Raw genomic sequence first — 27,484 nt, forward strand, 5'->3', positions numbered from 1 at the left:
TAGTGAAAAACGTGTGCTTGTTCAGGCTAGTACTACTGATAAGTCACTTTTAATGTCTTCTTATTTAGTTGCCAAAAGAATAGCCACATGTAAAAAACCATATTCTGATGGTGAAAACCTTATTAAGCCTTGTCTCATTGATGTTGCTAGCACAGTCTTTGGTCAGTCTGCTGCAAATAAACTGAAGCAAAAACCACTTTCAAATGACACCATTGCTCGCCGAGTTTGTGATATGTCAGCAAATGTGGAGGCTCAACTCATTGAAAAACTTAAAAAATCAACATGGTTCTCACTTCAGTTAGATGAGTCAACTGATATTGCAGACAACAGTGTTTTAATAGCCTATGTACGGTATGCAGATTATGACATGGGTGATGTGGCAGAAGACATACTTTGTGTGTGTACATTACAAACATACACCACTAGCTCAGAAATATTCAGAATATTAAACGAGTACATTGAGAATGCAGGTCTACAGTGGAAATACTGTGTAGGCCTATGTACTGATGGAGCTGCTAATATGACAGGTAGGCATTCAGGAGTGGGTGCTAAGATAAAAGAAGTGTCCCATCCCAACATAATGCTGACACACTGCTTTATTCACAAAGAGCACCTGGCTTCAAAGAAACTGTCCCCTGAACTCAATGATGTTCTTACACAAGCCACAAAACTTGTAAATTATATAAAAAACTCTGCTCTGAACTCCAGATTGTTGGCTGTGCTATGTGAAGAGATGGGATCAGATTACCAACACCTTTTGTACCATACAGAGGTAAAATGGCTATCAAGAGGTAGAGTGTTAAAGAGGCTTTTTGAAATGAGGAAGGAGGTAGAAGTGTTCTTACTGAGCAGAAAACATGAAATGGCTGGTTTATTTAAAGATGAAGGATGGGTGGCTAGACTTGCTTACTTGAGTGACATTTTCTCAAAGATAAATGAGTTAAACTTGGGTCTGCAAGGAGAAATGACAAATATTTTCACAGCAGCAAAAAAAGTGGAAGGTTTCAAGAAGAAACTATCTCTGTGGGTTGAAATGATTGAAAGAAATCATTTTGAAATGTTTGCAGCATTCAGTGAGTTTCACCAAGAAGACACTGGCTTTGACTTAGAAGTTGTAAAAAAACATATAAAAGAACATCTTGAAGCACTTTTGAAGGCATTCCAAAGCTATTTTCCTGAAGAAAAAGATCCCAGGAAAGAGAATATGTGGATAGTCAATCCATTTATTGGTCATGACAACAGCTTGCCTTATGAAGCCAAAGAAACTCTATTGGAACTCTCATGTGACAAACAACTTGAAAAAGATTTTCAGAACAAAAGTCTGACCAAGTTTTGGATGAAGGTGAAGGAGGAGTATAAACACTTACATGAAATAGCCATCAAGTTTCTTCTCTGTTTTGCTACTACTTATTTGTGTGAAACTGGTTTCTCAGCCATGACACTTTTAAAAACAAAACAAAGAAACAGGCTTCATCTTCAGGATTGTTTGAGACTGGCTGTTACTAATCTGAAACCGCAGTTGGACAAACTAATAAAGGAAAAGTGTCAGCAAAAGTCACATTAATTAACCTTTTTGTTATACATTTAGGCATAATATTTATTCTTTTTATGCCTGTTGATATTGTAATATTTCTATAGCTTTGCTGGTATTAATAAAGTTTTATGTCACATAATGTCTAGCTGTAATTTCTTCCAAACCTACTCCAACCCACCGCCGATGCTTACCGGGCCCTGGACAGGTCCGGCTAAAATTTACTGGGCCTTGTGGTCACTTAGGTTGAGAACCACTGCTCTAGATATCATACAGTTATCACATGACCCTCTAGATATCATACAGTTATCACATGACCCTCTAGATATCATACAGTTATCACATGACCCTCTAGATATACAGTTGTCACATGACCCTCTAGATATCATACAGTTATCACATTACCCTCTAGATATCGTACAGTTGTCACATGACCCTCTAGATATCATACAGTTATCACATTACCCTCTAGATATCATACAGTTATCACATGATAGATAGTAGTAGTAGATGGCGCTGGTCTATTGAATGATTTTCTCTAGTAAGTGAAGAGAAAAAAGGCTTGATGCATATATTGAAGCCAATTAATATGGGTGCAGTATACTCACTCCATAAGATGAATCTTTACAGCTGAAAGGGAACATAGCGTCAGATGGCAAGAGTCCACAGGTTCCTGGAGTCAAATACTGAATTTTCAGGTTTATCCAAAAGTGGACTCAATACTTGGTTTTACTTACCTGTTTTACTTGTTTTAATGTATGCTCTTGATAAAGACGTGTAATACGTTGAAACGCATTGAGCAAATAAAACCTTTTATCCTTTGTTGAAATTGTCAAGATCTTGTTTTGCTGTGCTGAGCTGGAGTAAGTTACTACATTTTTTTCAATTATACACTGGATACTTTTGTCATTTGGGTCTCTATTCATTTATAGTCCACTTTTGGATAAACCTGAAAATTCAGTATTTGACTCCAGGAACCTGTGGACTCTTGCCATCTGACGCTACGTTCCCTTTCAGCTGTAAAGATTCATCTTATGGAGTGAGTATACTGCACCCATATTAATTGGCTTCAATATATGCATCAAGCCTTTTTTCTCTTCACTTTCTAGAGAAAATCACTCAATAGACCAGAGCCATCTACTACTACTATCTATCTATACACAGTCACAAGGGAGAGACTGCAAGAAGGCTGCGGTCTGACCTAAAGGAGAGTATCAGTTCTTAGTTCATTTGTACAGAATATTGTGTGTTTTTTTCCATCTTGCACCTCTGTATATTGTTTTCCTTTTTGAGTTATTACATGACCCTCTAGATATACAGTTGTCACATGACTCTCTAGATATCGTACAATTGTCACATGACCCTCTAGATATCGTACAGTTGTCGCATGACCCTCTAGATATACAGTTGTCACATGACTCTCTAGATATCGTACAGTTGTCACATGACTGTCTAGATATACAGTTGTCACATGACTGTCTAGATATACAGTTGTCACATGACTGTCTAGATATACAGTTGTCACATGACCCTCTCTAGATATCGTACAGTTGTCGCATGACCCTCTAGATCTCATACAGTTCTCATATGACCCTCTAGATATCATACGGTTGTCACATGACCCTCTAGATATACAGTTGTCACATGACCCTCTAGATATACAGTTGTCACATGACTGTCTAGATATACAGTTGTCACATGACCCTCTAGATATCGTACAGTTGTCACATGACCCTCTAGATATCATACAGTTCTCATATGACCCTCTAGATATCATACAGTTGTCACATGACCCTCTAGATATACAGTTGTCACATGACCCTCTAGATATACAGTTGTCACATGACTCTCTAGATATCGTACAATTGTCACATGACCCTCTAGATATCGTACAGTTGTCGCATGACCCTCTAGATATACAGTTGTCACATGACTCTCTAGATATCGTACAGTTGTCACATGACTGTCTACATATACAGTTGTCACATGACTGTCTACATATACAGTTGTCACATGACTGTCTAGATATACAGTTGTCACATGACCCTCTCTAGATATCGTACAGTTGTCGCATGACCCTCTAGATCTCATACAGTTCTCATATGACCCTCTAGATATCATACGGTTGTCACATGACCCTCTAGATATACAGTTGTCACATGACCCTCTAGATATACAGTTGTCACATGACTGTCTAGATATACAGTTGTCACATGACCCTCTAGATATCGTACAGTTGTCACATGACCCTCTAGATATCATACAGTTCTCATATGACCCTCTAGATATCATACGGTTGTCACATGACCCTCTAGATATACAGTTGTCACATGACCCTCTAGATATACAGTTGTTACATGACTCTCTAGATATCATACAGTTGTCACATGACCCTCTAGATATCATACGGTTGTCACATGACTCTCTAGATATCATACGGTTGTCACATGACTCTCTAGATATCATACAGTTGTCACATGACTCTCTAGATATCATACGGTTATCACATGACCCTCTAGATATACAGTTGTTACATGACCCTCTAGATATCATACGGTTGTCACATGACTCTCTAGATATCATACGGTTGTCACATGACTCTCTAGATATCATACGGTTGTCACATGACTCTCTAGATATCATACAGTTGTCACATGACTCTCTAGATATCATACAGTTGTCACATGACCCTCTAGATATCATACGGTTGTCACATGACTCTCTAGATATCATACGGTTGTCACATGACTCTCTAGATATCATACAGTTGTCACATGACTCTCTAGATATCATACAGTTGTCACATGACTCTCTAGATATCATACGGTTATCACATGACCCTCTAGATATACAGTTGTCACATGACTCTCTAGATCAGTGTTTTTCAACCAGTGTGCCGTGGCACACTAGTGTGCCGTGAGAGATCCTCAGGTGTGCCACGGCAGACTGACAACAGTGTGACATTTTTTAAACTTTGCTTGTTTTTTACTCCCAGTGCAGGGGTAGTTTGTAGGAGGCATGGCATAACAGCACAATACATACAGTATGTGTGTGTTTGTGTGTATGTGTATATATATATGCTGTATTAGGCTACAATGTGTGATTTTTAAAAAAAAATTGGGATGGTGGTGTGCCACGGGATTTTTTAATGTAAAAAAGTGTGCCACGGCAAAAAAAAGGTTAAAAATCACTGCTCTAGATATCATACAGTTCTCATATGACGCTCTAATTCAGAAATCCTCAAACTTGGCCCTCAAGAGGTTTTGGAACCACATTTCCCATGATGCTCAGCCAGAGGATATAGTGGCTGAGCATCATGGTAAATGTAGTTCCAAAACCTCTGGAGGGCCAAGTTTGAGGATATCTGCTCTAGATATTTAATGTAAAATGCCAATAACTTGCCTCACTAGGTGTTCTATTGACATTGTCATGTTTGGGACATTTTCCTTTTTTACAGCCCATGGAACATTTCTGGGGACTTGTGCACTTAATCACTTTTTGATAAGCCTCATGTGTGCTCTTAGGTGCGGCTTCTTGATGGTTCCGTTCTGACGCAGACATTCAGAGCCCGAGAACAGTTGGCTGCTGTCCGTTTATACGTAGAGCTGAACTGGCCAGGAGGTGAAGCCGGACCCTTTAACCTCCTGACCAGCTTCCCACGGAGGGTCTTCACAGAGGACGACATGGAGCAGCCATTACAGGAGCTGGGTAAATACAACTCGAGGCACATTTTGTACTTATGGATGCAAACACAAGAACTTGAATCCTCTTTATTTAAACGGATGATTCAGATAAGTGCAAAATAAAAAAATGTATTTCTATTATCAAATTGACTTTATTCTCTTGGTATCTGTTGTTGATAAGCAGGTAGGTAGGCTAAGGGGCGTGTACATATGTAGAGCATATATACTTATATATATTTGCCAGACCACTAGATGGCAGCAGTGACCATACAGTGCTCCAGATACGTGCACGCTACTTACCTAAGTATCCTTTTCAACAAAGTATAACGTGCAGAAATTTCTTAAAACTCTATGCTCTATCCCAATCATTTTGTGCCCCTTTATACAACTGTACACTAAATGCCATGCACTTACTAATACAAATATATAACGCTAAAGAAGCATAAGACTGTAAGAGCGCTGTGGAATCTGTTGGCGCTCACTAAATGCCGTGCACTTACTAATACAAATATGTAACGCTAAAGAAGCATAAGACTGTAAGAGCGCTGTGGAATCTGTTGGCGCTCACTAAATGCCATGCACTTACTAATACAAATATGTAACGCTAAAGAAGCATAAGACTGTAAGAGCGCTGTGGAATCTGTTGGCGCTCACTAAATGCCATGCACTTACTAATACAAATATGTAACGCTAAAGAAGCATAAGACTGTAAGAGCGCTGTGGAATCTGTTGACGCTCTACAAATAACCGATAATAATAATAAAATAAACTACCAGAAATCAACCAATATAGCTCATGGGAATAGCTTGAAATACAAATTATAAACAAGAACAAGTAAAACCGATTTAAAAAGAGACATTACCAACATGTTCACTTTTATTTCTTTCCAATGGCATGGAGAGTCCACAAATCCATTCTAATTACTAGTGGGAATTCAACTCCTGGACACCAGGAGGAGGCAAAGAACACCCCAGCAGAGCTGTTAAGTGTCACTCTCGTTACCCATAATTCCCAGTCATTCTTTGCTTTTACATCTGGGAGGATGTGCGAAGATGGTGTCTGAAGAAAATCAAGAATTGAATCCTTTAATGGGTACTTTTCCCTGCAAGCAAGAATTGGGGCAATACTCTGTCCATGTAATCCCCTTTAGTAAGAGTCATGGCGGCTTTTAGCTGTTGGAGGTCGGTGAGGTAGGCCTTACTTTAACTCCAACAACGTATGCTACCCCACTATAGAAAACCAGGGTTGGCTGCTCTACTTTGCTGGTATCTTCAGGTCCCTGTCAGCGGTCGGATGAGGCTAACAGACCTGAATGTGCTGTGACTGCTCCACAGCTGAAGACCCTGGAGGGTAAGTCCTTTTTTATATATTCACAGAAGGACTGTGGGACATTCAGGGACCGAGTGGGACCTGCTACCTTCAGAAGGGGTCATATTTTATTATAGCTATATCTGTTACTGTTATGGGTTAAGTACAAATGTATATCCTTAATCGCAGGACCTCTCAGTCTCACACCAAACCTTAGGTTCATAAGATTTAACAAGAACCAAGTTTTTGCTCATAGATCTGAGGGTCACTGCTGCATGGATACAGAGTGAATGAATACTTTGTAAAAAGAAACAACGGAGTAACTGTTGCAACACTGGGGTGCATACACAGCTATATATTGTGAAAAGTAATGGATTTAAGCTGCACAATGGTTTTATAGGAAAATGTAGTCAAAGTGGTAGATTGATGAATATCAGCCACAAGGTGAATAAAGTTGCATACTGTGAGTGTTCCACTTATAGGCAGACAAATATGTTAGCAAGGAGACAGTTCATAAAGCAATGCAGTTAAGCAACAATATAGTTCATCTACTGAAGTTGTTAGCGTAATGTCAGGCAGATAATGGTTAGCAAAACTATAAGCTCTTATAGAAGTGTAGCAGAGGTTAATTAGAGCATGCAGTATTCAAAGGCAGTCACTGAAGCAGTAGTTAGCAATGCAGATTTAACAGTTAAGTTCACAAGGATGCGGTAGCTATTTTAAGCAGAGGAAACACAGAACGCAGGAGGACTAGTGTATGTTACCGCCTTAGATGAGCACAGAGAGAAGAGGGACCGGAGCTTCAGAGAGAGATCCGATAACAGGTCCGTGCTGTTTGTTTGCCAACGGTGAGTCCGAGATTCCGGAGAGAGGGGATGACGTCAGACGCCGCTCACGGCTACAGGTTGTTCAGCCGAATGCGTCTCAGATCCTTGTGCAGGAGCTGCATGAAACTAATGATGAGTGATCGTAAATAACTCACAAGAGAGGTAGGATTATTCCAAATGAGCAGGAAGTCAGGATACTTCGTAGAAGGTTGAACGTAGAAATCCACAAACATGGATAGGAGCCAGGTGTCTTCGCTAGAGCTTAGCCTAAGCCAAGTATACACAAATTACCAAGCATAGGTAGACAGGAGGAGGGGCCTTAAATAGGGATGTCAGGACCTGATCAGCTGCAGTTAAAGATACAGGAACGTACAGGAACATAAGTTACTTCAGATATATATTGCAGCTGAGCAGCTACCTGGGTTTTATCAGGATCAGGGAATTTTGCTGCTTCAAAGACCGGGTAATTATAGATACTCCTGGCTTTATGGTGTGTGTGGACAGAGGGTCATGATATTCCTTTCACTCACACCTTGTTCCCCTGTTCGATCCGTTTTTAAGAATCTTTAAAGTGCTAATAGTTAGGGGCACAATATTTGATGAGTGACGCGGTTCTTATTCCCTCTATGTGCTATTTCATGAGGGATAGAACCGTTAGTGGCGCAGGTTAATTTATGCGCTGTCAGTATATTTATAAGAATCTCAGTAGTGCTCTCCAAGTAATATGTTAGTCTATGGCAGGGTTATAACACAGTATATTTAAATAATTATCCTTTAAAATAAACCCCCAATCAATATGCATCTACTAGAAACCATAAAATTAATATAAATACCTGAGTTCTTTTTATTAGTTAATATCTTTGAACACATTGGAATATATTTGTAATAACAGAATATGAAACAATATTATACACGTTTAAAAACTATTAAGATATGCTATACTTCTTACAAAGCTCATAAAAGTTTACCTTTAAAACCAGCCTTATCTACAATAGCCTTTCATTCAATTTACACAATGAGATTCCAAGTAATATACTCCGCTATTTACCCACGCTTTATTCTAACTCAATCCTAATTTAAAACATCAGAAATTGTACAGATAAATTACTTATGCAAAAACCCAATTCTGAGTTATAACTATGTATTTGCACAGATAAACAATTTAAAATTTAGGAACTATGAAATACTAGCTTTAAAATACTGAGTGTTCATTTAAATCTGTTAATTACAATTTGACTATGATATTACCAATAACCTTTGTTTAAAATATTACAAGTTAGGACAATCATACATCACCAGTTTGAACCAAATTGTATTTCAGTCTTTTCCAAATATCTTTAGATCTCCTCATTTGAAGGAAAGTTATTTTGCATAGATTAGGGTTAGTTTTAGCTCCTTGCTTTAAGTGACTGTGTTCCAAGTATGGGCGCCAGTTATCAATCACCAGTCTAAGCAAATCACAAAACACTGTTTTCTCTTACATTTAACTTTCCTGTTATATAATCATTGGAGATCTGGTTTGGTTACGCCCACGTGCTTGTCCCTTCTCATTGGTTCACCCTGTGAATGTATGTTACCAAGGAGATGCATTCTTGCAACAACCAATTGTCTCCTGGCTGCAATATCTGTATCGCAACACCGGACCTTGTCCATCGGGGGCAGCAGGCAGCACAACACAGCAATACATTTAAAGGGACAGTCAAGTCCAAAAAAAAACTTTAATTATTTAAATAGGGAATGTAATTTTAAACAACTTTCCAATTTACTTTTATCACCAATTTTGCTTTGTTCTCTTGGTATTCTTAGTTGAAAGCTAAACCTAGGATGTTCATATGCTAATTTCTTAGACTTTGAAGACTGCCTCTAATCTGAATGCATTTTGACCACTAGAGGGCATTAGTTCATGTGTTTCATATAGATAACATTGAGGTCATGCACGTAAAGTTACCCTGGACTGAGCACTGATTGGCTAAAATGCAAGTCTGTTAAAAGAACTGAATTAAGGGGGCAGTCAGCAGAGGCTTAGATACAAGGTAATCACAGAGGTAAAAAGTGTATTTCTATAACAGTGTTGATTATGCAAAACTGAGGAATGGGTAATAAAGGGATTATCTATCTTTTTAAACAAAAAAATTCTGGTGTTGACTGTCCCTTTAATAATTTATAAACAGTTATCCCATACAATGATTATTTTAAAGGGACACTCAGGTTTTATAAAATTTTTATGATTCAGATACAGCATGTAATTTTAAACAACTTTCCAATTTACTTCCATTAAAAAAAATGTGCACAGTCTTTTATATTTACACTTTTTTTGAGTCACCAGCTCCTACTGAGCATGTGCAAGAACTCAGACTATACGTACATGCATTTGTGATTGGCTGATTGCTATCACATGGTACAGGGGGAGTGGAAATATACATAACTTTAAAATGTGTTAGAAAAGAATCTACTACTCATTTGAAATTCAGAGTAAATGCTATTGTATTGTCTTGTTATCTTGCATTTGTTGATTATGCAAATCTGCTGAGTTTACTGGTCCTTTAAACAATATTATAACATTGCATCAATAAATTACAATATTAATTGTAGATGGGGTAGTATCATATCAATTTTCTGATTATTTTGATATGAAACATCATGTGCCTTTAGCATTATACTATATTAAAGCAATTAATACTGCTAATTATTCTGAAACTAATGGCATTTATATATCTGTATATATATATATATATGTATTCACACAATTACAGCATGTTCTACATCTCCAACAAATTCTGCCTGCATGAATTTTCCCATGGTCCATCTGAAATAAAAATAAGTGTTATTAATCATTTCTTTTTTTTTGGTCCATAAATATTCTTAAAATAATACAGATGCTAAGACATTTTATGCTTTCAAAATATATATATCAAGCTTAGCAACTACTCACGTAATATTAGTAAATTTGACAATCTCCCAAATTTCTATATTTAATACATTCTGAGACATACATTCAAATATGTTTATTTGCTGTATTTTTAGTAAATTTCAAAGTTACACTATGACATATGTCTTGCTGGCCAAGTTTTCATTGCCCCACTTACACAGCATGGGGTCAATTTGCACGTGAAATGTAAATAGTTACTTTCTCACAAAATATCTCACTTAACCTAGACTATCAGGCAACGTTTGTGAGGGGTAAGATATTTTTATCACACATTTTCAGGCAGTAACACATATGGTTTCTTGAAATGGCTGTTAAAGTTAAATAAACCAAGTGCTCTATTGTCCTCACTTGTGTGTTTAGAATAACTTTGCATACTAACGGCTAGATTTAGAGTTTTGTCGGTAACGACCCGCGTAGCTAACGCTGGCTTTTTTCTGGCCGCACCTTTTAAATAACTCTGGTATTGAGAGTCCACAGAATGGCTGCGTTAGGCTCCAAAAAAGGAGCGTAGAACATATTTAACGCAACTTCAACTCTCGATACCAGAGTTGCTTACGGACGCGGCCAGCCTCAAAAACGTGCTCGTGCACGATTCCCCCATAGAAAACAATGGGGCTGTTTGAGCAGAAAAAAACCTAACACCTGCAAAAAAGCCGCGTTCAGCTCCTAACGCAGCCCCATTGTTGTCTATGGGGAAACACTTCCTACGTCTGCACCTAACATGTACCCGAGTCTAAACACCCCAAACCTTACACTTATTAACCCCTGTTCTGCCGCCCCCGCTATCGCTGACCCCTGCATATTATTTTTAACCCCTAATCTGCCGCTCCGTAAACTGCCGCTACTTACATTATCCCTATGTACCCCTAATCTGCTGCCCCTAACACCGCCGACCCCTATATTATATTTATTAACCCCTAATCTGCCCCCCACAACGTCGCCTCCACCTGCCTACACTTATTAACCCCTAATCTGCCGAGCAGACCGCACCGCTATTATAATAAAGTTATTAACCCCTAATCCGCCTCACTAACCCTATAATAAATAGTATTAACCCCTAATCTGCCCTCCCTAACATCGCCGACACCTAACTTCAAACATTAACCCCTAATCTGCCAACTGGAGCTCACCGCTATTCTAATAAATGTATTAACCCCTAAAGTTAAGTCTAACCCTAACACTAACACCCCCCTAAGTTAAATATAATTTAAATCTAACAAAATAAATTAACTCTTATTAAATAAATTATTCCTATTTAAAGCTAAATACTTACCTGTAAAATAAATCCTAATATAGCTACAATATAAATTATATTTATATTATAGCTATTTTAGGATTTATATTTATTTTACAGGTAACTTTGTATTTATTTTAACCAGGTACAATAGCTAAAATAGTTAAAATAATTACAAAATTACCTGTAAAATAAATCCTAACCTAAGTTACAATTAAACCTAACACTACACTATCAATAAATTAATTAATTAAATACAATATCTACAAATAAATACAATGAAATAAACTAACTAAAGTACAAAAAATAAAAAAGAACTAAGTTACAAAAAATAAAAAAATATTTACAAACATCAGAAAAATATTACAACAATTTTAAACTAATTACACCTACTCTAAGCCCCCTAATAAAATAACAAAGACCCCCAAAATAAAAAAATGCCCTACCCTATTCTAAATTACTAAAGTTCAAAGCTCTTTTACCTTACCAGCCCTGAACAGGGCCCTTTGCGGGGCATGCCCCAAAGAATTCAGCTCTTTTGCCTGTAAAAAAAACACATACAATACCCCCCCCCAACATTACAACCCACCACCCACATACCCCTAATCTAACCCAAACCCCCCCTTAAATAAACCTAACACTAAGCCCCTGAAGAACTTCCTACCTTATCTTCACCATACCAGGTTCACCGATCGATCCAGAAGAGCTCCTCCGATGTCCTGATCCAAGCCCAAGCGGGGGGCTGAAGATGTCCATGATCCGGCTGAAGTCATCATCCAAGCGGGATCTGAAGAGGTCCATGATCCGGCTGAAGTCATCATCCAAGCGGGAGCTGAAGAGGTCCATGATCCGGCTGAAGTCTTCTATCAACGGCATCTTCAATCTTCTTTCTTCCGGATCCATCTTGCAGACCTCCGACGCGGAACATCCTGCTGGCCCGACGGACTACCGACGAATGAAGGCTCCTTTAAGGGACGTCATCCAAGATGGCGTCCCTCGAATTCCGATTGGCTGATAGGATTCTATCAGCCAATCGGAATTAAGGTAGGAAAATTCTGATTGGCTGATGGAATCAGCCAATCAGAATCAAGTTCAATCCGATTGGCCGATCCGATCAGCCAATCAGATTGAGCTCGCATTCTATTGGCTGTTCCGATCAGCCAATAGAATGCGAGCTCAATCTGATTGGCTGATCTGATCGGCCAATCGGATTGAACTTGATTCTTGATTCTTCTTGGCTAATGAATCCACAAGATCATTGCCTTCCTTATCTGGGCCTAGAACCCTGGAATGACCCTTGGTCTTTTTCCAGTGTATGGTTAAATCATTGGATACCACCAGTTTATCAATCTCGCAGAACAACCTGCCATGCTTGACTGGTTTGTTATTGCTTTTCTGCATGCCATTTCTTTTCCAAGTTGGCAGGTATTCAACAAAACTGTCACGCACATAATTTGAGTCAGTTATGATCACAAATTCATGAATACCATGTTCAATAGCCATTTCAATGATTTTTAGAACAGCAGTGAGTTCTGCAACTTGACTGGATCTTGGTCCAATGTTGAAACCTATAGATATATTTGAGAATCCATTTGCCCAAGTTATACCAATGCCAGCGACTAGTCTGCGCTCATTATCAATAGTGGCATGGTAAGAACAACCATCAACATATACCCAAGGTAATGTTTGACAATGGTCCTCATTGTACATTTTATATGGGGAAAGCAATTGTTCCTCCAGGAAATAATCTTCCGATAATTCTTCCCCAGGATCCTTAGCAGTACAGTCGTGGAGCTCAGCAAGCCCCTGTGCTGTTATGCGGCTATTAGACAAATTCCCATCTCTTATTCTCTCACTTTGCAAATATAGCAAAGGCTGGTGGGCCGTTTCTACAATAATTTTCTCGCCCTGTATATAGCTGCGGAAATGTTGTAGAGCCCATACAGTAGATAAGAGGGCTTTTTCGCAATCGCTAAATTTTATTTCTACTGGGGATAGAGTTTTGCTCGCATAAGCAATGGCTTTGCTTAAATTATCATGCTTTTGGTATAAAACAGCACTCATGCTTATATCTGTGTAACCTGTCTCTAAGAAGAAAGGTTTACCACCTTCAGGGTATGCTAAGCAAGGTGCTTGAGTGAGTTTTCTCTTCAGCTCTTTGATGGCTGTCTCTTGAGACTCACTCCAGTGCCATTTCACATCCTTCTTTAGAAGAAGTAGTAGTGGTTTAGCTAATTCTGCATAATTATCAATGAATTTGCGAGAATAATTCATCATACCCAGGAATGATCTCAATTCCTTTAAGTTAGTTGGGTTTTTAGAATTTACTATAGCTTCCACCTTTTTCTTCTGAGGATTTAGCCCTTCAGAAGTAACTTCATGTCCCAAGAAGTTTACACGAGTGCGGCACTATTGAGCTTTTTGTAGGGATAATTTGACATCTGCCCTTTTAAGTTGGCTGATGACGTGTTTAAGCTCTGCAATGTGTTTTTCAAAGTCTGTGCTTTTTTATTAAAACATCATCGACATAAGATAAGGTCCCCCTTTCCAGTGCATCAGGCATAGCCTTATGCATGAATACAGCAAATTCATGTCCAGAATTTATGTATCCAAAAGGGAGTCTCTGAAATGCATATTGAACCTTTTGGAATGAGAATGCCAGCTTATACTGGTCCTCCTCGTGTACTTTTATGGTCCAATATCCCTGTGCACAACCAATGGCAGTGAATATTTTGGATCCATGCATCTGTGCTAGGCATTGGTCAATGTATGGTACAGGCCAGCCAGACATGTACACTCGTTTGTTTAGCTGTCTTAAATCAGCACACAAACTCCATTGTCCATTGGGCTTAAGAACACATAGAATAGGATTGTTGTAAGAGCTGTGCACCTGTCTGATAATACCTCTTTCTTCCAAGTTCCTTATGATTTCTGCAAGAGAATCATATGAGGCTAAAGGAAGTCTGTATTGTTTAACAAAGACAGGTGGCGCATTGGGATCTGTTTGTATTCTTGCAATGTGCAAGTCTGTAGTACCACAGTCATAAGAATCCCTAGCAAAAATATCCTTGTACTCCATCAGGAGTTCTCGCAGCTGTTGGCGTTCATCATCGCTGGAACAGCCACTAGCTAAGGATATTTGCTCTTCGACTATTTGCTGAAATCCTGGAAAGATTTCAGGGTGCCCTATTTCATAGGCTTCTTCCAACCTAGAGGTGAGATCCCCTTGATTATAATTTACATTGCCCCCATGACACTGGGTATTGGGGTAATCTTGCTGTTTGATCGGCTGATCAAATACTAGAGAGGCTTCTTCAATTTTACAGATGCTTTCCTCTGAGCTGAAGGGATAAATAGACTGAATATTAAATAGACCCTCTGGCATAGATGCAACGGATTGTTCTATTAATTGTTCTTCAGTTAAGTATCCTTCAGGTATTAGCTCAATTATATTATTCTGGAATCCAAAAGTGTAATAACTTGATTCCAGCGCATATCCTATAGTAGTTCCCTTGGATAATCTTATATCCTGTGGGGTCATGTTATGCACAATAACATGTATTGGAATGGTTCCAATATTCACCAAAGGAGTGTGGGCCATAATAACACCCAGATTTTGTATTCTATGGGAGAGGCAAAGTAGTGTTTTTAATTTCTGACCTCTCTTTACCTGTAAGGGTAAAAGAAATTTATCAGCCCCGGCAGGAATTACAACATCACTAGACACCTGCATATTCACAGCATATGGTAATTGCTGGTTTGATTTCAGGGCTGCACTTTCATCCTGAAATACTTCAGGGTCCCCCTTTAACCTGCTCCAGAGGCAAGAGTTAATCAAATCTATTTGTATGGCATATCTACGTAAGAGATCATTGCCAAGGTATATTTGATTATGGGGAGTATTTAAAACTAAAAACAGGTGCTTCACTGATTTATTACCTATAGAGACAGATAATAAGCACTTAGCTGTGATGTTATAGCTTTCAAACCTGTCATCCAGGCCGTTGACCCAGTGGTCTTGGGGAGAAAGATATTTAATCACTTTAGGTTCCGCTATCTGCGCTAATAAGCCTTCGCTTATATAGCTAGCTTCCTGTTTTAAGTTCAATTTGGCATATTTGGTTTTCCCAAGGTCATGCAATGCACTTTTATAGGGATAATTAGATCCTCTTTAACTCTCTCAATCCCTGCGAGGTATTGAGCGTGCCCCCCCTTAGGGATTTTATGATCCCCCTTGTGGAGAGCTATGGTTAATACATCGCCGTCTATGGAAATATTCGCTATCTTTCCAGGCGAAATTTTAAAAGTATTACCATCAGAGCCACTTAAAGGAGTCTGATCATCTATTTGTAAAATAGTGATTACAGGTACAGAGTTATTCCTGAAATGAATCTCCACAGCATCTGGTTTCTCTTCCACCACGTGACAGTTATGTCGGGGGCGAGATATACCAGATTTCTCATAATTGATAGGCCTTTTAACTTGTGACCATATTACATTATTTATGCAATCAATTATGGTGCTTAATCGCTTCAGGAGATCACTACCAATAATTAAACGATCAGTTGGCAGATCCACTATAATGACAGGGTGTCTTATGACCCTGTTCCCCAATTTAAATTTTAACCATGCAGTACCGTAGACTTTTAGGGAGTCATCCCCAACACCTATTAGAGAACCATCAAATTCTTTTATTTTAGGTTTGTGGGGTGTTAGCTCATTTAGCTGTGTGTAGTACCTGTGGGATAAAATAGTTGCCTGAGACCCAGTATCAATTAATCCCATGATAGGGTTGGAGACTGAATCTTGCAGCTCAGCTAATACATAATATCTCCCTGCAGTTTCTACCATTTCACACATAAAATTTGCATTATTGTACATCTGTGGGCTTCGCCACGTGTTATCTGAATCCGCCATGTTTTCCCGTGCAGAGGAAACTTCATACCTACCGGTCTCCTCCATGACAGGGTCAGCTGGGTTCTTGTGTACTGCATCTGTGGAAATAAGATTAAGAGAACACTGCAAAGGGAAAGATTGGTTAATGCTTTCAGGCCGAGGTTGCTCGTCATCACAGCTGAATCGTCCGTTTACGGTCTGTGGGGAGAGAACATGATTAGTATCATTGATATTTATTATTACATTTTGTATATCTCTCCCCTCCCTTTCATGTGATACTGCAGTATTTATGACTGTGCCTGTGGTCCACTGCTGACCACTGGCTGTACCCCTAAAAAAGTATTGTTCGGTTGCTGAGCCGTAGAAGGTTGACTCATATTAGCGAATTGTTCGCTCAACCGATTTAACTGGGTAAAAAGCATATCTACCTGATTGTACAAGTTACCTCTACCCCTGGGCCTGTCTCTTGATGCCCCATAATAATGATTGCTGGACCATTGGGTTCCCTCAGAATCAGGGCCGCTATTTCTATTCTGGCGTGGTTGCCCCTGGGGTTCAGCTTGTTCAGTATTAGTACTTTGGGGAGCATTATATACTTGGGGTGTCTGGTTACCCTGAGAATATCTTCGCCATCTATTGTATCTACCCTTTCGCAGATACCAATTATTTGGTGAGTATTCTCTTTGTGAGTAATTATTCACCTGATTATGTCCCCCACTTTGGTTATAGTCTCTCTGCGCCTCAGCCCGTGTTGGGGGAGGGGTAGAGTTAAACCTCTGTGGAGATGGCCTGTTTTGACTGGCCACCTCCGCATAGGTTTTCTTTTTAGACTCCAAATTGAGGGGGCTAGGTGACACCCTAGTTTCTGCCACAATTTTGGGTTTTGATTCCCTTTTCACCCCGTTCACTGGACTGCTGAATAGAGTATAACTTTGTACTCTCTTTGATCAGCCATTCCAATGAGCAGTCCTCATCAAAATCTCTAGCTAAATTAATTTTGATGGGTGTAGGCAGTGCTTCAAAAAATACATTTACAAATTCTGAGCATTCAAATATGGGATTATCTTCAGCCATACTGTACGCATTTCTCCTACATAGGTGTGTCCGGTCCACGGCTTCATCCTTACTTGTGGGAATATTCTCTTCCCTAACAGGAAATGGCAAAGAGGCACACAGCAAAAGCTGTCCATATAGCCCCTCCTCTGGCCCCGCCCCCCAGTCATTCTCTTTGCCGCTCTGAACAAGTAGCATCTCCACGGGGATGGTAAAGAGTTTGTGGTGTTTAGTTGTAGTTTTTATTTCTTCTATCAAGAGTTTGTTATTTTAAAATAGTGCCGGCTTGTACTATTTACTCTACAACAGAAAAGTGATGAAGATTTCTGTTAAAGAGGGCTATGATTTTAGCACAAGTAACTAAAATCCATTGCTGTTACCACGCAGGACTGTTGAAACCAGAGAACTTCAGTTGGGGGTAACAGTTTGCAGACTCATCTGCTTCAGGTATGACTAGTCTCCTTTCTAACAACACAGGCTATTGCTAGAAGACTGTCATTTTTCCACTCAGGGAAAACGGTAAGCCATTTTTCTTAGAACTCAGCAACAAGATAACAGGCTTACTTTTTCTAGTTCTTATGCTGGTAGACACTATTGTGGGCCAAATCGATTGATTTTTATTACATTTTCATAGCATTTGAGATGTTTTGTAAACTTACATACACTTGGGAACGTTTTTATTAGATCTGGCTTTGTATTAGACGCCTAATCTAGTCAGGAAGGCCCCTTCACTCTAGTATGCTGAGGGAGGAGGCCCCATTTTCGTGCCTCAGTTGCGCAGTTGATTTCAAAGGCAGTGCATGCAGCTTCATGTGAGAGGGTCCTGTGGCTCAGAAACCGACTCCGGAAGGCTTATTTCTGTGGTGGTTGACCCCTAAGGAAGGTAAAAGCTGTAGCAGGGACTGTAGTGTGTAAAACCGGTTAAATTCAACAATTAGCTCCGGTTTGCTTATTTTAGGGTCTAGAGTCTCTATTTTTGGTGTGCAATACTTTCAAAGCATTAAGACACTGGGGTATAAATTTTATAAAAATCGGATATTGCCTTCATAGTTTTTTGAACATTCAGAAATAAAGAGTGTCATTTTATTATTTAAAGAGACAGTAACGGTTTTGCTTAAAATCGTTTTTTCTGCATTAAAAGCCTGCCAAAATCTGTTTAACATGTCTGAACCATCAGATAACTTATGTTCTGTGTGTATAGAGGCCAATGTGGTCCCCCCTTCAAGTGTATGTGATAATTGTGCCATAGCGTCCAAACAAAGTAAGGACAGTTCTGTCACATTTAATAAAGTTGCCCAAGATGATTCATCTAATGAAGGTAGTGGGGATAGTTCTACATCCTCTCCTTCTGTGTCTACACCAGCTTTGCCCGCGCAGACACCTTCTGGCGCGACAATGCTTGTTTCTATGCAGCAATTATCAGCAGTAGTGGATAATTCTATAGCAAATCTGTTATCCAAACTGCCAGCATTTCAGAGAAAGCGTGATTGTTCAGTTTTAAATACAGATAAAAGGGATGAACAATTAGACGCTGACGATGCCTTATCTATTTTACCCTCACATCAATCAGAATTGGCTGTAAGGGAGGGACTGTCTGAGGGAGAAATTTCTGACTCAGGAAAAATTTCTCAACAGGCAGAGCCCGATATAGTAGCGTTTAAATTTAAGCTAGAACATCTCCGCGCCCTGCTTAAGGAGGTATTAGCTACTCTTGATGACTGTGATTCTATGGTAATTCCAGAGAAGTTGTGCAAATTGGACAAGTTCTTAGAGGTTCCAGTGCACGATGACGCCTTTCCAATACCCAAAAGGGTAGCGGACATAGTGAATAAGGAGTGGGAGAAACCGGGTATTCCCTTTGCCCCACCTCCTATATTTAAGAAAATGTTTCCCATTGTAGACCCCAGAAGGGACGCATGGCAGACGGTCCCGAAGGTAGAGGGAGCAGTTTCAACGTTAGCGAAGCGCACAACTATTCCTTTAGAGGACAGCTGCGCTTTCAAAGATCCTATGGATAAAAAATTGGAAGGATTGCTTAAAAAGATTTTTGTTCAGCAAGGCTTCATTCTTCAACCAGCTACGTGTATTATTACTGTCACCTCAGCGGCGTCCTTTTGGTTCGAGGAATTAGAAAGGTCGCTCCAGAAGGAGACTTCATATGAAGAAGTCATGGACAGAATTCACGCACTAAAGTTAGCTAATTCCTTTATATTGGATGCCGCTTTTCAAATAACGAAATTAGCGGCAAAAAACTCATGTTTTGCTATAGTGGCGCGTAGGGTGCTTTGGCTAAAATCCTGGTCGGCAGATGTGTCGTCCAAGACTAAGTTACTTAATATTCCTTTCAAAGGTAAGACCCTTTTTGGGCCGGAATTGAAGGAGATTATTTCAGACATCACTGGGGGTAAGGGCCATGCCCTCCCACAAGATAGGCCTTTCAAGGCTAAGAACAAGTCTAATTTTCGTTCCTTTCGCAATTTCAGGAACGGACCGGCTAATAACTCTACAGCCTCTAGACAAGACGGTAACGCTGTCCAGCCCAAACCTGGAAGCCCGTGCAAGGCTGGAACAAGGGTAAACAGACCAAGAAACCTACTACTGCTACCAAGACAGCATGAAGGGATAGCCCCCAATCCGGGACCGGATCTAGTAGGGGGCAGATTATCTCTCTTTGCTCAGGTTTGGGCAAGAGATGTTCCGGATCCCTGGGCACTAGAAATAGTCTCCGAGGGATACCTTCTGGAGTTCAAGGGACTCCCTCCAAAGGGAAGGTTCCACATGTCTCGCTTATCTTCAGACCAGATAAAGAAACAGGCATTCTTACATTGCGTAAGAGACCTATTAAAGATGGGAGTGATAAACCCAGTCCCCTCAGGGGAACAAGGTCTAGGTTTTTACTCGAACCTGTTTGTAGTTCCCAAAAAAGAGGGAACTTTCAGGCCAATTCTGGATTTAAAGATATTAAACAAATTCCTCAGAGTTCCATCGTTCAAAATGGAAACCATTCGGACAATCTTGCCAACAATCCAGGAGGGTCAATATTTGACTACCGTGGACTTAAAGGATGCGTATCTGCATATCCCGATCCACAAAACTCATCATCAGTTCCTGAGGTTCGCCTTTCTAGACAAACATTACCAGTTCGTGGCTCTTCCATTCGGTTTAGCCACCGCTCCCAGAATTTTCACAAAGGTACTAGGGTCCCTTCTAGCGGTCTTAAGGCCGAGGGGCATTGCTGTAGCACCTTACCTAGACGACATTCTAATTCAAGCGTTGTCTCTTTCCAAAGCAAGGGCTCATACAGACATTGTCGTAGCCTTTCTCAGATCTCACGGGTGGAAGGTGAACATAGAAAAAAGTTCCCCGTCCACAAGGGTTCCCTTTCTGGGAACAATAATAGATTCTGTGGAAATGAAGATTTTCCTGACAGAGGTCAGAAAGTTAAAGCTTCTAAACGCTTGTCGAGTTCTTCATTCTATTCCTCAGCCCTCCATAGCTCAGTGCATGGAAGTAATAGGACTAATGTTTGCAGCAATGGATGTGGTTCCTTTTGCTCGAATTCATTTAAGACCATTGCAGCTGTGCATGCTCAAACAGTGGAATGGGGATTATGCAGACTTGTCTCCCCAAATTCAAGTAGATCAGATAACCAGGGACTCACTCCTCTGGTGGTTGACTCAGGATCACCTGTCTCAGGGAATGAGTTTCCGCAGACCGGAGTGGGTCATTGTCACGACCGACGCCAGCCTCTTGGGTTGGGGCGCGGTCTGGAACTCTCTGAAAGCTCAGGGTCTATGGTCTCGGGAAGAGTCTCTTCTCCCGATAAACATTTTGGAACTGAGAGCGATATTCAATGCGCTCCTAGCTTGGCCTCAACTAGCGGAGGCCAGGTTCATAAGGTTTCAGTCGGACAACATGACGACTGTAGCGTACATCAATCATCAGGGGGGAACAAAGAGTTCCTTAGCGATGAGAGAGGTATCCAAGATCATCAAATGGGCGGAGGATCACTCCTGCCATCTATCTGCAATTCACATCCCAGGAGTAGACAACTGGGAGGCGGATTATCTGAGTCGTCAGACTTTCCATCCGGGGGAGTGGGAACTTCACCCGGAGGTCTTTGCCCAGTTAACTCAACTATGGGGCAATCCAGATATGGATCTGATGGCGTCTCGTCAGAACTCCAAGGTTCCTCACTACGGGTCCAGATCCAGGGATCCCAAGGCGACACTGGTGGATGCATTAGTGGCGCCCTGGTCGTTCAATCTGGCTTATGCGTTTCCACCGTTCCCTCTCCTTCCCAGGCTTGTAGCCAGGATCAAACAGGAGAAGGCCTCGGTGATTCTAATAGCTCCTGCATGGCCACGCAGGGCTTGGTATGCAGACCTGGTGAATATGTCATCGGTTCCACCATGGAAGCTACCTTTGAGGCAGGATCTTCTAGTACAAGGTCCATTCAGACATCCAAATCTAGTCTCTCTGCAACTGACTGCTTGGAAATTGAACGCTTGATTCTATCTAAGCGTGGGTTTTCTGATTCAGTTATAGATACTCTGATTCAAGCCAGAAAACCAGTGACTAGGAAAATTTACCATAAGATTTGGCAAAAATATATCCGTTGGTGCGATTCCAAAGGATTTTCTTGGAGTAAAATCAAAATTCCTAGAATACTTTCCTTTCTCCAAGAGGGTTTGGATAAAGGTTTGTCAGCTAGCTCTTTAAAAGGACAGATATCTGCTCTGTCTGTTTTGTTACACAAACGACTGGCAGCCGTGCCAGATGTACAGGCGTTTGTACAGGCATTAGTTAGAATCAAGCCTGTTTACAGACCTATGACTCCTCCATGGAGTCTAAACTTAGTTCTTTCAGTTCTTCAAGGGGTTCCGTTTGAACCCTTACATTCCATAGATATTAAGTTACTATCTTGGAAAGTTCTGTTTTTGGTTGCTATTTCTTCTGCTAGAAGAGTTTCTGAATTGTCTGCTTTGCAGTGTTCTACTCCCTATCTGGTGTTCCATACAGATAAGATAGTTTTACGTACCAAGCCTGGTTTTCTTCCAAAAGTGGTTTCCAACAGGAATATTAACCAGGAAATAGTTGTTCCTTCCCTGTGTCCGAAACAAGTTTCAAAGAAGGAACGTTTGTTACACAACCTAGATGTGGTCCGTGCTCTAAAATTCTACTTAGAGGCAACTAGGGATTTCAGACAAACTTCATCCTTGTTTGTCGTTTATTCTGGTAAGAGGAGAGGACAGAAAGCTACTGCTACCTCTCTTTCCTTTTGGCTGAAAAGCATCATCAGATTGGCTTATGAGACTGCCGGACGGCAGCCTCCTGAATGAATTACAGCCCACTCTACTAGGGCTGTGGCTTCCACATGGGCCTTCAAGAACGAGGCTTCTGTTGATCAGATCTGTAAGGCAGCGACTTGGTCTTCACTGCATACTTTTACCAAATTTTACAAATTCGATACTTTTGCTTCTTCTGAGGCTGTTTTTGGGAGAAAGGTTTTGCAAGCCGTGGTGCCTTCCGTTTAGGTCGCCTGACTTGTTCCCTCCCTTCATCCATGTCCTAAAGCTTTGGTATTGGTTCCCACAAGTAAGGATGAAGCCGTGGACCGGACACACCTATGTAGGAGAAAACAGAATTTATATCTTACCTGATAAATTCCTTTCTCCTACGGTGTGTCCGGTCCACGGCCCGCCCTGGCTTTTTGTCAGGCTTAAAAAATTTTATTTCTATACACTACAGTCACCACGGCACCCTATAGTTTCTCCTTTTTCTCCTAACCGTCGGTCCAATGACTGGGGGGCGGGGCCAGAGGAGGGGCTATATGGACAGCTTTTGCTGTGTGCCTCTTTGCCATTTCCTGTTAGGGAAGAGAATATTCCCACAAGTAAGGATGAAGCCGTGGACCGGACACACCGTAGGAGAAAGGAATTTATCAGGTAAGATATAAATTCTGTTTTTTCAATTCAGAAAGGAACTCGATGGGACTTTGATTTGCATGACATTTTAAACCATATACCGCTATTTTCGTGGCAGTTTTAGTGCGATGTTGCCCAAATTCTTCTCTGCATTGTCATTTTATTTCACTCCAGTAATGAATATTCATATCCTTTAGTGAAGTAAAGAATTTGTGATGTTTACCGTCAAATACCCAGGGCAGAAGTTTAATTTTTAATTTCTCACTTGTAACATTCATTATAGCTAATGCATGTTCAAAGGCCTCTAAGTGATCAATTTCAGAGTTTGTTCCCTTGTTGGAGAATACAGGTACGGCACCCTTTATGAAAGTAACTATTTCTTTTGCAAGATGTACCGAGTCCACGGTTTCATCTTTACTTGTGGGATATTATCCTTCCCAACAGGAAGTGGCAAAGAGAGCACCCACAGCAGAGCTGTCTATATAGCTCCCCCCTTAACTCCACCCCCCAGTCATTCTCTCTGCCGGCTCTAAGCAGGAAGGTTAAAGTGAAAGAGGTGATAAACTGTTAGTTTTTAATTTTCTTCAAGCAAGAGTTTGTTATTTTTAAATGGTACCGGTGTGTACTATTTACTCTCAGGCAGGAAATAGATGAAGATTTCTGCCTAGAGGATGATGATCTTAGCATTTGTAACTAAGGTCCACTGCTGTTCCCACAGAAGCTGAGGAGTACAGGAACTCTTCAGTGTGAGGAACGGTTTCTTTCTATACAGCAATGAGGTATGTTCAGCCATTTTTTCTGGAGAGACTGTGATAACTCAGAAAGGCTGACAGTACCCCCATGAGGGGAAGGGTAAGCAGTAATCCTAGTCTTAGAAGGGGCATTACTAGCTTGCATAAAGGGCTTATCTTATGGGACACTCAGTTTGAATGATATATAACCAAACGTTTGTGTGTTCTGGGAGTGCTGTTTTTATTACTGGGACAACTGTATTGAGGGTACACTTGGCTTTTTTGGGGTTTTTATAACCCACATGGCTGGAAAAACGCTTTGTAGATTTTTCTAAAGGCCTTTGTAACATCGAGTGAGATGGGCGGGGCCTAATTTCGCGCCTAAGTTGCGCCGTTGTTTTCTATAGACAAGCAGCAAGCTACAACATCGGAGGGTCCTGGTGAACTTCTGGGGCCTAATCGAAGTTTTATCCCCACATTATCAATCCCTAGGGCAGGTAGGCGCCACAGCATTGCTGTGGCAAGGTGCTGACAGGGGTTTTTTACCGGTCTTTGGCACTTTGTCAATCCGGTTTTTCTATTTGGGGGTTAATTGTTAAGTTGCTTGTGGTGCAATCTTACTATAGCTTAGTGTGTCTACTGCAAAAATTTCGGAAAATTTGAGGTAATTTTAAGCAGTTTTGCAGTTTGTGTATGTCTTTTTTTCTCTTAAAGGCACAGTACCGTTTTTGAAAATTGTTGTTTTTTCATTAAATAAAGTGTTTTCCAAGCTTGCTTGTCTCATTACTAGCCTGTTCAACATGTCTGACACTGAGAAAACTCATTGCTCAATTTGTTTAGAAGCCATTGTGGAACCCCCTCTTAGAATGTGTCCCACTTGTACTGATATGTCTATTTGCAAACAGCATATTTTGACCTATAAGAGTTTGGCGCTGGATGATTCTCAGACAGAAGGAAATCAGGTTTTGCCATCTAGTTCTCCCCAAGTGTCACAACCAGTAACGCCCGCACAAGTGACGCTAAGTACCTCTAGTGCGTCTAATTCTTTCACCTTGCAGGATATGGCCTCAGTTATGAATACTACCCTCACAGAGGTTTTATCTAAACTGCCTGGGTTGCAAGGGAAGCGCAGTAGCTCTGGGTTAAGAACGAATGCTGAGCCTTCTGACGCTTTAGTAGCCGTATCCGATATTCCCTCACAATGTTCAGAGGTAGGGATGAGGGATTTGCTCTCTGAGAGAGAGATTTCTGATTCAGGAAAAATGTTCCCTCAGACAGATTCAGATATGACGGCATTTAAATTTAAGCTAGAACACCTCCGCTTATTGCTCAGGGAGGTTTTAGCGACTCTGGATGATTGTGACCCTATTATAGTTCCAGAGAAATTGTGTAAAATGGACAAATATTTAGAGGTTCCTGTGTACACTGATATTTTTCCGGTCCCTAAGAGGATTTCGGACATTGTTACTAAGGAGTGGGATAGACCAGGTATTCCGTTCGATCCCCCTCCTGTTTTTAAGAAGATGTTTCCCATATCTGACACCATGCGGGACTCATGGCAGACGGTCCCTAAGGTGGAGGGAACTATTTCTACTCTGGCTAAGCGTACAACTATACCTATTGAGGACAGTTGTGCTTTCAAAGATCCTATGGATAAAAAATTAGAGGGTCTCCTAAAGATAATAGTGTGCATTGTTCCTGTAACCACTGCAGCTGCCTTTTGGTTTGAGGCTCTGGAAGAGGCTCTTCAGGTGGAGACCCCACTAGATGATATTCTGGACAGAATTAGGGCTCTTAAGCTAGCTAATTCTTTCATTACAGACGCCGCTTTTCATCTAGCTAAATTAGCGGCAAAGAAGTCAGGTTTTGCCATTTTAGCGCGTAGAGCGTTATGGCTTACAAGTCCTGGTCGGCTGATGTGTTCACCTTATCTTGTTTTCCATGCTGATAAGGTGGTTTTGCGTACCAAACCTGGGTTCCTCCCTAAGGTTGTTACTAACAGGAATATCAATCAGGAAATTGTTGTTCCTTCTCTGTGTCCTAATCCTTCTTCTAAGAAGGAACGTCTGTTGCACAACTTGGACGTGGTTCGTGCCCTGAAGTTTTATTTGCAGGCAACCAAAGATTTTCGTCATACATCTTCTTTGTTTGTTGTCTTTTTCTGGAAAGCGTAGGGGTCAAAAGGCTACGGCTACCTATCTTTCCTTTTGGCTGAAAAGCATCATCCGTTTGGCTTATGAAATTGCTGGACAGCAGCCTCCTGAAAGAATTACAGCTCACTCTACTAGAGCGGTAGCTTCCACATGGGCTTTTAAAAATGATGCTTCTGTTGAACAGATTTGTAAGGCTGCAACTTGGTCTTTGCTTCATACCTTTCCAAATTTTACAAATTTATACTTTTGCTTCTTCGGAGGCTATTTTTGGGAGAAAGGTTTTGCAAGCAGTGGTGCCTTCCGTTTAGGTTCCTGTCTTGTCCCTCCCTTCATTCGTGTCCTAAAGCTTTGGTATTGGTATCCCACAAGTAAGGATGAAACCGTGGACTCGGTACATCTTGCAAAAGAAAACAAAATTTATGCTTGCCTGATACATTTCTTTATTTTGCGATGTACCAAGTCCACGGCCCGCCCTGTCTATTCAAGACAGATAGTATTTTTTATTGGAAACTTCAGTCACCTCTGCACCTTATAGTTTCTCCTTTTTCTTCCTTGGCCTTCGGTCGAATGACTGGGGGGTGGAGGTAAGGGGGGAGCTATATAGACAGCTCTGCTGTGGGTCTGCTGTGGGTGCTCTCTTTGCCACTTCCTGTTGGGAAGGATAATATCCCACAAGTAAGGATGAAACCGTGGACTTGGTACATTGCAAAAGAAAGAAATTTATCAGATAAGCATAAATTTTGTTTTTATGGGAGTCATATACCTTATTAGACTTATTTTGGGATTGTCTATTAGAGTTTCCCTCACCCGCACCAGCTGAGTTACAGCAGTTCTCTGGATTTACATCATGAGGTGATTGTCTATTTGGGAAATCTATTTCTGACCCGATCGGGGTCATTTGTCTATACTCTTCCATATATTTCTGCACTTCGTCCCTGACGCGTTCTCTAAGGGAGTTCGCATTATCTGCATTATTCTCACTGTTAACATAGGGGTTTTCATCATGGTGATATGACCTTTTGAAATCACTTAGTTCTCTCTGGCTTTGCGCAAGCTGTTTATTTAATTCTTGTACCTGTGCTAGTAAGTCTATGTTATGCTTATCTAAGGCGGTTAGGTTTTGGGCAAACTCATCCATTTTATTTTGGGCTATTTTTAAATCCTCTTCGCATCTGCGTGAGGAATGAATACTACTTTCTAGCTCCTGTAATT

The 27,484-nt window shown here is 40.6% G+C and overlaps 1 protein-coding gene across 1 annotated transcript in view; it reads left to right on the plus strand.

The window, feature by feature from the left end:
• The window catches only part of UBXN1 (UBX domain protein 1), a gene marked incomplete at its 5' end in the record, with an annotated part of 106,950 nt that overhangs the window by 19,217 nt on the left and 60,249 nt on the right, over positions 1–27,484 (plus strand). Inside the window, 1 exon segment of the mRNA XM_053719944.1 lies at positions 5,056–5,239. Within this exon segment, the coding sequence (XP_053575919.1) occupies positions 5,056–5,239 (184 nt within the window).

Source organism: Bombina bombina, chromosome 7, assembly GCF_027579735.1.
Source record: "Bombina bombina isolate aBomBom1 chromosome 7, aBomBom1.pri, whole genome shotgun sequence".
Classification (NCBI taxonomy): Eukaryota; Metazoa; Chordata; class Amphibia; order Anura; family Bombinatoridae; genus Bombina; species Bombina bombina.